The following is a 13233-nucleotide window of genomic DNA, read 5'->3' on the forward strand; positions in this document are numbered from 1 at the left end:
CGGCGACATATGTTTCATTCTCATAAGAGTTGGAGACAAACAGATAGAGAGAAAAGTTGAGAAAAAGTGGGGGTTGGCGGAAGCAACAGGCCGTTTAGGGTGATCGCTCTGCAGTGGCGCTGGTGTTTGAGGCCTGGCTGTCACCTCGCTGAGCAAACACCTTCTCTGTTTGGAGCTGATACAGCCTTTGTAGAGGCGAGGCTGGGCAAGACCCGCTGCAGTTTGTTGGTTCATGTTGTCCGGCAAGAGAGAGCCGGGTGTAACCTTCTGAAAAATAGCTTCACATTTTTCACATCACTTGCATTTCACCCTATCTCAATGCAAAGTGCAGGAAAAACAATCAACAAAGCATCTGAAGTCATACTACAGAGGATAAAACATGATCAGGAAATAAAGAGACTCACACATACTCAGAAAACAAAGCAGGGCACACCCATTTCTTCAAAACACAGCCATTGCCTTTCAGTACATCGTTAATACCAGACATTTTATATCAAGCATTTTATTTGTTCTTCATAGACTTCCATAATGCTTTCAGATGATGCGACCGCTACTCTAGAGGAGGCTAGTAAATCTACAGCCCTTAGCATCCATTTCAGCTCTGGGCGAGTATTGAGCACTGCTGTTTAGGCCTCATGTGTACACTGGCCCCCATCTCCTAGCTCTATCTTGTGGTTATGATATCATAGAGAGAAAAACACGGGCATTCTCTCCTAAGTGCACCCTGAGACATTAAATATTCATCTGACCACAGAAACCCTTCTGAAATGGGGCTGACATGGAGTGCCGGCACCCCTCTGGCCCCCGGTCCTGTAGAGTAGAAGTCAAATGTTGGTGGACGGTATGGACACACTGTGGCTACAGGCAGGGTCAGCCCATCGGCCACGTCAGTCATGTTCACGTAGGTTTAACTGGAAAATGATGGTTTATGCTTTCAGCTGTTTTCTCTAGTGATTCAGAGTCATAAAAACTTAATTTCAGTGAATAATGCTGTTTGTTTCCAAAAAGGGTCACACCCAGGCCTACATGGGTGAGTGAATGATTGTTTATCTCTGAATCTACAGGTGTACACACAAAATGAAAATTAAATTATGACTTTAGAGATTTTTTTCTCAGTTGAGGAAAGGGAAAATTATTAAATAGTTCCATCTTATTCAATAAAAACATTTCAAACCTTTTGACTTTATTAATTACAGAATGCACAATCCTACAAAGTGTCGGTTAAATCACATAGGCTTATTGCTTATCCCTATAGTCATCACAGAGTCTTGAAACTGCCATGCAAAATGCAGACAGATGTGAAGAAAATGACTTTTATAGTAGCTACGGTTTTAAAAGCGTCTGAAAAAGTTAGGATAGCGTGAGTCTGCTGCTCTCCTAATTATCAGAGACACAAAGCCAAGAGGAGGAGAGGGAGTTGTGAACCACCTCCCTGTTGATCAGTGGTGTTAACAGCAACTGTGGGCCCGGGGTAAATGAGCTCCAGGTCCAAAGTCACCCTCCTTCAGCCCACTAAACCCCCCTGCTGGAAGCACTGAACAGTGTGTCACCAAATGAAGTGTGTCCCGGCCAACTGGATCAGGGCCACCACTCAGCTCTGGTGTGTGTGTGTGTGTGTGTGTGTGTGTGTGTGTGTGTGTGTGTGTGTGTGTGTGTGTGTGTGTGTGTGTGTGTGTGTGTGTGTGTGTGTGTGTGTGTGTGTGTGTGTGTGCGTGTGTGCATGTGTAGCGGTGCAGCTGAATGATCACTTTCATCCATAAAAAGCTAGGCAATTCATCTCAGACCAACACTGGCCACAAGAAACTGACCAATAATATTTTTTTTCTCCTGCCGTCTGCCTTTTTTCCAACCAGAGTGGTGGGATGTATCATTTCCCTGACCTCAGCCGTTTGAGGTGGTGTAAATCTCTTAATAACTACACAAGGACACATATAGGGGCTATATTTGGATGGCTGCTTCCCCCGGCCACCCCTGCTTTGGCCCGCAGCAGACAGTAGCCACAGTGTCTATGTGGGTGATGGAGCCTGGAGCTGGCGCTGTCTGTGTGTGTGTGTGTGAGTGTGTGTGAGTGAGAGAGGGAGAGAGAGATAGAACGAGAACGCAGGCCTTCATTCCTTCCATCACAGCTTAAAGAGTGTGAGTGTGAATAAAAAAGATCTCGCAGAGTGTGTGTGGGTTTGTGTACGCCTGCCCAGGATATGTTCCTGAGTAACGGCACGGAGTAAGCCGGTGGGCGGGTGGACGGAATCTCTCTCTCTCACTCACACACACACACACACACACACACACACACACACACACACACACACACACACACACACACACACACACACACACACACACACACACACACACACACACACACACACACACATTTTCCATTGGTGTCTAACGTCTCCGTCCTCTAGGAAACAAACAGTTGGCGAGGAGCAACAGAAACACTCTGCTCAGTCACATTCACAAATGAGTCGTGCTCGTCCTCACAGATGTAAAATGCAACACAACTGTTGACCGCTGGGTGTAAATCATGAAAGTCCCACAGCGCTGTGGTTACACTCTGACTGTGGACCAAAGGAATCAAAATCAAAATTGTTCATTTGTTCACGTGTGTGCCGGAAGCCCTTAATGTTGGATATTTTCTATATAGTTCGTAAAGAGGGGATGGAGGGGAGGTGGTGGGCACAAACAAATGGACAGAGCGGTAAACGAGAGGAAACTTTACCCATGGGTCAGCCACAAAGAGAAGATATATTGCCCATGGGTCAGTGGAGAGAAAGGACGGGCAAAATCTATATTGGTCCGTCTGCCTTGCCCCCTTTATATAGTGATAAAATATTCAAATCCAGCCATTACTTCACATTAGGCTACTCTGTAGAGATGCCAGGGAGAAAACCACAGAATGTATACATACTGGTTCACACACAGTTTTGGTGCATTGATAGTTACATTAAAATGTCTTCCTCCCATTAGAGCAGAGCCTCATCCGGACTCACGTCTGACATTTAAGGCGTGTTCGCATGTAAAGCATGTGCACATACATGTGTGTGTGTGTGTGTGTGTGTGTGTGTGTGTGTGTGTTTGTATGTGTGTGTGTGTGTGTGTGTGTGTGTGTGTGTGTGTGTGTGTGTGTGTGTGTGTGTGTGTGTGTGTGTGTGTGTGAAAATGTGTATTTGTACATGTGTGTTGGCATGTGTGTCTCCTGTAAGAGGCATGACCAGAGGTTAGCGTCTCCCTGGACGGGACATCTAAGTGATGGTGGTGGTAAGTGTGTGTTGGGTACTGTTCCAGGTCTGAATTAAAGAGACACGCAAAAAAAATCCTTCGGTCGTTTTCTGTTGTTTGGATTCTTGTTATTTCAAACTGATGACTACGTGGTCTGGTAGTGAGTCTGGGTGTTTCCTGCATAAGTGTTGTGTCAGTCAGATCTGAATGAGTGTGTGTGGGTGGATATTTATCAAGGGGGTTATTATCAAGTACCCCTTCTATCTTGTTTTTAAGCAATCTAAGCAGAGATAACTCCATGTATTTGTTGATGTATGAGGTACAAATGGATGGTTTATTATTTATTTCATCTGAGGTTCAGTTCAGGGAAATCAACATTCCTCGAGGTGTCAATTTCAACCACCATTATCTGTGTTAACTGCAGATGACACCACAGCAGGTGCAGCTTGCTTAGCGTCTAGCCGGTGTGTGTCAAGGTCTGATAAAACTCAAAAAATATTTTGGTGTTTGGAAGTTTAAAAAACAGCGACAGCGCCTTAGTCGCAGTGTGTAATTTCATTCTGTCTGAATTACAGTAAAGTCAGTTTTACACTAAATGCAGCTTTTTTTCTGGTGACATGTCAAACTGTTTGGCACCCATGAAGCAATCTGTGACAAAAGGAAGTTTTCCAAATCCATGCACTCTTCTGTTGTTTTTGCTATTTATCAGCTTGTTCAGTGCTATTTTCCTGAAGTGCCTCTCCTTGACGTCTCTCTTGCTTGTGGACCCTGCAGGGCACAGAGTGAAGATGGAGGACCCCCAGAAGATGCAGTTCTCAGACAGGCTGTCGGAGATCGAGCGCTACCAACGCAGCATGAGGATAGGTCCAGTGAACAACAACCCCCGCCCCATCCATCAGAGCCACCTCGGCACCACACAAGGTGAGGATCGCTGTAGCAAACACCCCTAAACCCCCTCCATACACACAAATACAAACAAACACACACACGCACATTAGCTCACTTTAGCCTGGAGTAAATAACGCCCTTGATAAAAACAAACACATTCAGGCCACAGGTTAAGTAATCCCTCCTACGAATGTGTTATACATCAACATGGTTGGTGCCAATCGCTGTGAGGAGCGTTGGCTGTGTGGAGGGAAGCCTGTGTCACTTCTGTCCCCGGATGCCCTACGTTTGGCAGACTGGGGCCCCTCAGCGCTCGAGTCTGTGGCCAGGTGGCAGGGCGGGCGCTGCCAGCTGAGCTTGGCCTGTGCTGAACCTGACCTCCACACACACCACACACACTGCAGCCTCAGGAATGTAACATCTGCCCGTTACCTTGGCAATCACGTCACACACACTGGTCAAATGTGTGTGTGGGGGGATGGGGGGGGGGCGGAGGGGGCAGATTCAAACTGAGGTGGTGTGATGGTGGAGGAGAGAGGGCAGGTAGGTTCATGTGTGTGTGTGTGTGTGTGTGTGTGTGTGTGTGTGTGTGTGTGTGTGTGTGTGTGTTTGTGTGTGTGTGTGTGGCTGGATAGAGGATGAGTGTTCGCTCTCTGCTGTATGTCAGAGCGTTTTTAACAGGGTGCTATGTCTGGAAGCATGCAGACTAAACACACACACACACTCACACACACACACACACACACACACACACACACACACACACACACACACACACACACACACACACACACACACACACACACACACTCCTCTCCTGCCCACTCGCTGGTTCTCATGCTGGCTAATGAATCTCATTACATTTGTATCAGCATGTTGCTGAGCACAGGAGAGCTTGTTTGGGAGCCGTGCTCCATGTGTGGGAGGAAATCTATCAGTGTGTATCACCACCACACACCAGTGTTTGGCCTTGTGCTGAGCTTAGCCAAGCACTGAGTCACTAGAGCGGGTCTATCTAACAGCTGACTGAGGAGAACAGCGGCTGTTCCAGCTGCTCTCCTGTGTCCTTACTCGTTGTTGATGTTGATTTTGTTCTTTCGCACAGCTTGTACAGAGGAGAAAACATGCCAGCCATTTTTATAAAACATCACTGACTGGTTAGGCTGAATATAAACACAAGGGAAATTCAACACAATATAGCCAGTGTGATGATAATTTCCTGACGGTTTACTGGTTGGCGTGAGCTTTTGTACGTTGTCTGCCAATAAAAAGCCCCCCTGTGGCTGAGCTTACCCCGGAGAGGAGACTCCGGCAGGCAGAGAAGAGGTGTAGAGATGAAGAGCTGCTCTTGTCTGCTTCACACAGGATTAGGGCAGGAATTAGAGTGTCATGGGCTTGTCAGGCTTCAAAGGGCTGCAATGTTGCAACACACACATGTACAGTATAAACACTACGAGCAGACACAACACATTAACATGGGCAAAGGCCTTGAGCTTTGCGTTACTGCTGCCAGTGACTGGAGGCCATCTGTAAGGAGTGTGTGTGAGTGAAGCAGACAAGGAGAAGGGCAGTTAAAAACCACACACCTTAATCTGTGGTATTACCATCATGACGGCATACTGCAGGGCAAGTGTGGTAAAATAATTAAGAAATAGGCCAGAGGACTGGTTTCCCTCCCATCCAGTCTACCTGTTGGCCGACAATGTATGTCACGTCATGCTTGCCAGCTCATATCACGCACAGAGCTGCAGCGTTACCAGGCTTAAGTAAAATAGTTTTGTTGTTTTAGACCCCGTTCAGAGACACAGAGAAGTGTTTACATGTCAACAACACTCAGCACTCTGCCTGGGGAAGCCCAGCCAGACGCTGGTGTATTTTGCAGATACTTTAAATCCCAGGGCCTGTTTGTTTGAGCATCGCTGAGTGACAGATCGCCATCAACACATTATAATTAAATGGATTCCCATCTCGTTACAAAAGATGTTTTCCACTATCCGTACCTTGAGACGTTGCACTTTCCCCCTTGAAGACAAAACAAATAAGAAAATAGTGTCATCTCCTCCTAAAGCCTGCTTGCTTCATTTTGTTGTCTGAGCTATGAAACACTGTCTCAGTTTTCATGTCAACAGGACGCGACTCTAGACATCTGCTCAACACTGACCTGGATTCTGAAATCACACACACACGCACACACACACGCACACACACACACACGCACGCGCACACACACACACACACACACACACACACACACACACACACACACACACACACAAACACAGGGAATTGCACCATAGGCACAAATAGAAGGCGCATTCTGACAAACGCGATTCTGTGCTCGTGTTGCAAGTTCTGTTAGTGTCCCAGACAGACGGGGTAATTAAGAGCTCATTACAGTGCATGCAGTGACAGGATTCCCGTACTTTGGCAGACGTTGCATTCACTGCTTGTTTTTGTTCTTCTGTGGCTACAGGTAAGCTCGCTAGACATGTGGAATGATTCTCAGCCAGGGCGGAGGGTGTGTGTGGTTCAACTAGGGCAGTCGAGCATATCTGAAATTCAAACAATCAAGTACTAAACTGTTACTCTGGTTTTCCAAACCTCAAAGTCAGCTACATGTGTATACTGTATGTGTCTGTGGGTGGTGGATTTTTTTCTCCCTCTGATATAGGATACCACACATCATTAGTACCTAATCCTAGCTTTGCATACATGATGTGTGTATGGTCAAGAAAAGCAAATTTGATAGATTTTTCTCAAAGTGCAAAATTGTAAACTGACTTTTTACTTTTTTCCATGTGAGATGTAGACAAAACAGAACGGGCCCACTGGCAAAGCTACTAACAGACAAAAACAGGAAGGACAAAAGCATCTCTTTCAACTAAAATGTGTTTCAACAGTAAAAGAGCAGGTGGTGTCAGAATGGGTGGTGGGGTGGTGGTGGATTTGGGTGGGGCAGATGGGAAGAAATACAGAAGCAATTTAACCGTACAAAAAAAAGTCTTGGCACGTTTGAGGGGATATCATTTAGTAAGATATTTATTCCAACACCTGTGTGTTCCTCTCTGAAGATGACTATCAGATGCTATCATAACGTCCCGTCGTCAACTCCAAGCACTCATTGTTCTGACAGAGTGTGTGTGTCTGAACATGGAGACGTTATTGACAATGTCAGCTGGGTCTTGCAGAAATAATATATCATGTATTTCTTTCTGCAAATTTCAGTGCAAAAAAAAACAAAAAACAAAACGCGTTTCCATTAATGTCGCTTTCACAAACGTGGTGACCTCTGACTTCCTCCTGCACACACCTGCTGCAGCCGTGCTCCGGTCATATTGTTCACCAGTTTTCAGCTCTGGTTTCTGGACTTAACTCCAGAAAGTCGCGTTTGATAGACCGGCCCAACGCGGCCCTGCCCCTCCTGCCCCGTCCACAGTGACCACACTGTTTACTCCACATAAACACACTAGCCGGCCCCCCAGGTTTGAGGCAGCATTCCGCTACTGCTGCGGCTAGGAGGCTCACACTAATTCGCACATCCAGTGACATGATCAGCCAATTAAAAGCAAGAGCGAGACAGGAAATTAGCGCCGTCAGGTTGCTGTGGTGTGGACTTTTGGAGTATAGCCGTCATGCCAGTTAGATTTCATGCAGATTTCTGCCAAACCCAAGCAGGAAGTTGGCCCTCAGAGTCCAATACAACCAAAACGAGCAAGAATCTGGATCCGACGATGTTTTACTTCTACCCGCCACTATTTTCATAATATGCCAATGGCCGCCACGGAGTTTATTTGTTAAGGGCCTGACAATTTCACTCGTGGTTATTCTCTTTTTTTGTGACCCTGACATGAATAATTCAACAGAAAATGATTTTTCCTTCAAAAAAATGATCTTATGAATTTACCCCCTTGTTTATAAAAAGAAAGAAAGAAAAGGAGAAGTGAGAGCAAGTTATTTTTTACCAGACTCAACTGTTTGTGTAAGTCATAATTTCACATCAGAGTCAGGCTGAGTTTTACATTTCAGCAATTACAGAAACTACATGTGTGCCATGAACAGTCTCTATTGAGTCTGGGGAGAGGGAAATGGTGGGAGGACTACCAACTCTCAAAGAGAACATAGGATTTTTCAGCCCATGTGTTTGTTTTTGCTCACATTATAAGTGAGGCTCAAAAGACATATCAAATGTCCCACATAGCTGAGCCAAGGCCGTGTTCCTCCCCTCGCTAACACGGTCTCTTTCTCTCTCCTTCCCTCGCTGGCGTCTTTATTTCTCTCTTGCCTGCTCTCTCACATTCTCTCCCCGTTGCGACGCCTAAGGCCTAAGCGAAACAGGAAGCCAGCACAAGGACCGGCATTCACTGTTTCTCAATGACACGCTTCATTTCGGCAGGCGCAATGCATGTCTCAGAGGCGTTGCTGGATCCGGAGTCACGAGGATGGATGCCATTTTGGCTCAAACGTCTCCTCAGCCGCTGCTTTCATCTTACAAATGCACTTCAAAAGCGGAGCATGTGTTTATTTGCGTCCTCCCCAAAACTACGCTGGCACCACCCCAATGCTTGTTATTAGTGACGAAGCCGCTGCTTCTTCCCATTTCTACCCCAGCCTCCCCTTCTCCCCAGCTCCGCCCACGGGGCCGGTCCTCTTATTAACAGGGGTAATCTGTGCCTCTGGTATTGACGTTGTCTTCTGGCCAATCAAAATATTTGAAGGAAATGTTTATTTTCTTGAGCGAATCGCACCAGCTGCTTGGAAGCCTTTCTGAATAAGACCATTTATGCGTAAGAATTTGCCATTGTGCGGCATAGTGCAGGACCTCTCAGTGACTGAGTGCTGATTTGGGCCTTCGCAAAGGAAGTGGAGGAGCTCTAGAGGAAACGCAGGTTTAACACATGTTAAACTCAGTGCAGCTATAGGTGAACAGCTCAACATTGCCCCCTCCCCTCCTCACTCCTGCCCCCCCTGTAAATCCTAATTGCCTCTACAGGAGGTTAGGAGTTTACTACATTGCGGTATCTCAGCAGCAGATGATTGGGATGCCACAAGGTCGTCTGCTGCTGTTATTAAGGAATAGCACAGGAATGTGATGTTCGCTGTACAGAATGTATATTTCTATCTTTGTGATGAAAATAATCATGCATCTTTTGCAATGCATTAAAGAGACACGCACGCTAGACTTCCCTACAGAGCTTTGTGCAAGATGTCACGTAACAACTGTACGATCTCAGACCTAAAGCAAACAGCTCCTGTTGGTGTCGCCCCTCCTGCGGTATGGCCGGATGAGTGTGAAGCAGAGTCCCACGCATTGGGCCAGTAGGTCTCCAACCCTCCTTCGCCTCTTGACAGCTTTTGGCTGGTCAGCCAAGCGAGTGTCCTCTCACAGCCCCTCCGGTGTCTCGCCTGAAAGACCCAAAAATATCTCCCATGCACCCATCAAGCATGTTTTTCCAAGCCTGGTCTCACTCTGGTGAGAAATCGACCCCTCCTCTTCCCCGTCTTCACTGCTCAGTCAGCAAAGCCCAACCTGTGGCAGGAAGACACATCTCCCAGCTGCCAGATGTCAGGACAGCTTTGACAAGTCTGTCTGGAACTGTTGCTTTAGATGTGTATCTAAGAAGCAAATTCTAGTGTTAACCTGATGTTAAAATTGTGTGTTTCACCAGCCCTGTGGCAGGAGCAAATGGACACCCCCACTCTGAAAACATGTAAGGTGGAGGAGGACCTGAGACCATGGCCAGGTGAGATGTTTTGCTATTCTACAAATGTCTGTGTAGCTTATGTTTTCATTCTTTCAAGCCTTTACCTTGTCTTTCCTCATTCAAAGCCCTAGATCAATGCCTGTGTGCGCGCGTGTGTGTGTGTGTGTGTGTGTGTGTGTGTGTGTGTGTGTGTGTGTGTGTGTGTGTGTGTGTGTGTGTGTGTGTGAACAAGGACATTTTTGTCAAGGGTTTTTGTTAGTCACAGAGGCATAATCACAATGTGCAGAACCAATCCAGCAGGGAGACGTCATTGCAAGTCTTAATTATTACGGTAAGAGTGAGAAAACCGGTACGGAAAATACAGAGGAGATAAGGGAGGTGCTCTGGTTTACAAAAGAAAGTCCACACCTTTCAGATGACATATTGTTCAAATCATTTTAATTAGTATCATTTGTGAACATTATGGCTTTAGGACTGAAGAAAACAAAAGTGAGGATGAAAATGGAAGAGTACAGAATGTGTCATTTGTTGTGACAGATATGGAGTGTTTCATTTTGCCCAGAGGGCCCAATTGCACCCCACAACATTCCTAGAACTCCACCACCCAGCCTGCATCGTTCCACTCCCTCTTCCTTTTATTTGTTTTTTGGTGATTTGGCGCTTTCATGTCTTCCAACAATCCCTTCAGCCTCCTTTACCAAGAAAGCACCATTACAACCATGCTGACTAATCCACTCGTGGACACACATTCAGACGCACACAGAGGAAAGAATTTTCATTCCCGCACCACAGATTCAACACAATAACTGAAGTGATGCAAGGGAGTTGTGTATACACCCTACAGATTGTGCAGGGCATTTCCCAGCAAAAGATTCACTGTAAAACCTGGCAAAAATGTGGTTGTTAATATCATGACACACAAAGAGGAATAAAATCATCAAGTTGATGTAGAAGTGTGCAGTAGATTACAATGTAGTCACATGCTTCTGTCCCTATGCAGTGACACTGTACTTGGTCCCAGAGGTTAACACACATTAGTCAACATACGTGACTTTACACATAAATATAAATAAGACAATACAAACACACATTAATCACGCCACCTTCTTTGTCAGTACATTAGGAAAATATAAGGTTTTCTGTAATCACAAACTTCCTTGATTATTGCTTGTGTTGTATGTCACAAGTTGAGGACATGCAAACTCTGTGCTCACATGCTAAAAGTGCTTAACATGAATGAGGCTTCAGGGCAGTTGACCATGGCACAGAGGTGATTATCATTTGCATCCAACATGATGCACTGGCCCCAAAGGCCCGCTGCCTTAAACAAACACCTGGAGATCATTTGTGTTCATTTGGGTCTCCTATTCGTTGGTCTGGACAGCAGCAAGTCTGCCCCGGTGTTGTGTTGTCCTGTTATCTGCAGGGACTGCTCGTCCTTCTGACATCTATTGTTTAAACTGCTCAAGTAGCCTGGAATGAAAGGGAACCTTTCCACATCTGGAAGGAGTTGCAGTGCAGAAATGTGTCTTTAGAGATGATATGATAGAGAAGATTAGAAGAGTATCTCATGGAGCTGGACCAGCCTCTCTCTTTCTAGTCTTCCCTTCCCTCCTCTCATTTGCCTGAGACACCATTCCCTGGGCGCTGGCCGTCACAGTTTGCATCAAGCCTGAGTAAACATTTCACAGGTGAGCGCCTGGATTTGCATCCCTCCATCACCAGCCATTACATGTGGGCACGCACACATACACACACACACACACACACACACACACACACACACACACACACACACACACACACACACACACACACACACACACACACACACACACACACACACACACACACACAGCGCACAATTACACACATAGACATGACAGCCTTTAAACTTGTCCTTATGTTAACAAGCAAAATCAGTTTCTCCCTTACGCAAATGAGACAAACCTCCTGTCACATCTGGGTTACACGCTTGACTGTGGACTAGTGGACTTTTTGAGCTGAGCAGAAAGGAAGAAGACTCCACCCTTGGTGTTACTGGATTAAATAAGAGCGTGTTTCAAAGCTTGAGGAGGAAAGACGGGGCTGGAACACTATGTTCTCTATAAAAGTCCTGATTCCCGCTACCCGCTTCATAGACTGGGAACATCACAGACAGCAGACTGTGCCAGGGAGCCCTCTGGGGTCCGTCCCCTCTCCTGTCCCTGCAATTTAGTCAACATGTTTCAGATGAACCTAATGGAGATCATGTGTGGTTTTGGGCTACAGAGGTTACAGGCAGCTACTAGTAGACCCAGTTAGGAAGACCCTCTCTGCCAAAGACGCACCACGGTTACCACAGCCACAACAGAGCAGCCTGTACTTACACTGGGTGGGGGAGAGTGGGGATGCAGTGAGGTATGCAGCTTGGTTAAGATAGAGAAAAAGCTGCAAAACTTTGCTTCTCTGGTACAAAATATTTTTGTGGAACCCTCTCCTCCAGAGGGAGCTACTGTCCTCTGGAACATTAAAGGTGGAAGCAGGCGTACTGCACAAGGCCATTAAGGTGTTGTGATAACTGTCCAGTTCAGTTTCCCCTGACAGAACACAGGATCCAATCCCCACCGCAGTTTAGCCAACATGTTTCCACCGACTCCAATTAAGCGATCATGTGCAAGCTGAGCCACGGCAACAGGGGCCATCGAGTCCCCACGCAGCACATCTCCTCCCAAGCCTCAACCTGAAGCCTAAATTTAGCAGGGAGAGAGAGAGAGAAGAGAGAGAGAGAGAGAGAGAGAGAGAGAGAGAGACAGAGAGAGAGAGAGAGAGAGAGAGAGAGAGAGAGAGAGAGAGAGAGAGAGAGAGAGAGAGAGACAGAGAGGAGGAGGAGGAAGAGGCTTTTTGGGAGTCCGATAGGAATTAGCGGGCCGACTCCACTTCACCCGAATCAACAGCAGCTGAAGGCTTGAGTTTTCCTTGCATGAAATCAGATACGCAGCCCAACTCCAGTGTCTGGAAAAAGAAACAGCCCCCCCCCCCCACTGCCACTACCACCACCACCAAACTCCCTCATTGCAAAAAGAAGAGCAACTCAACAGCAGAAATCTTTTGTTTAAAAAAAATACTATAGCAGGGTCCATGGAAATTGCAAAGCAGCTTTTTTGTTGTTGTTGAAAATGGACCCAGTTCTCCAGACATAGGGAAAAGACATTTCAACAAGTCTGTGGCACGCAACTTTGGCATTCTTACCCCTCAGGGCTGTGGCGTGCAAGCGCTTGCTATTTGACAAATACAAGCTCTCTTTTCTCTGCCATCCAAATCCACATTTTACACTTGCAGTCATGTGGGCACATTGGATCCATGAAGGCTACATGCGGACAAACAAATAGCCACAGACTGGAGTTTGTGTGAGTGTGTGTATGAACAGCAAGGATGTCAG

At 46.4% G+C, this 13233-nt stretch overlaps 1 protein-coding gene across 1 annotated transcript in view; it reads left to right on the forward strand.

The window, feature by feature from the left end:
- runx3 (RUNX family transcription factor 3) overlaps positions 1-13233 on the forward strand; it is a 47324-nt gene that overhangs the window by 29811 nt on the left and 4280 nt on the right. Inside the window, exons 6-7 of the mRNA XM_068338516.1 lie at positions 3997-4143; positions 9777-9851. Coding sequence (XP_068194617.1) covers positions 3997-4143; positions 9777-9851 — 222 coding nt within the window. The remainder of the gene's footprint in view (positions 1-3996; positions 4144-9776; positions 9852-13233) is intronic.

The sequence above is a fragment of the Antennarius striatus genome, chromosome 17 (assembly GCF_040054535.1).
Source record: "Antennarius striatus isolate MH-2024 chromosome 17, ASM4005453v1, whole genome shotgun sequence".
Classification (NCBI taxonomy): Eukaryota; Metazoa; Chordata; class Actinopteri; order Lophiiformes; family Antennariidae; genus Antennarius; species Antennarius striatus.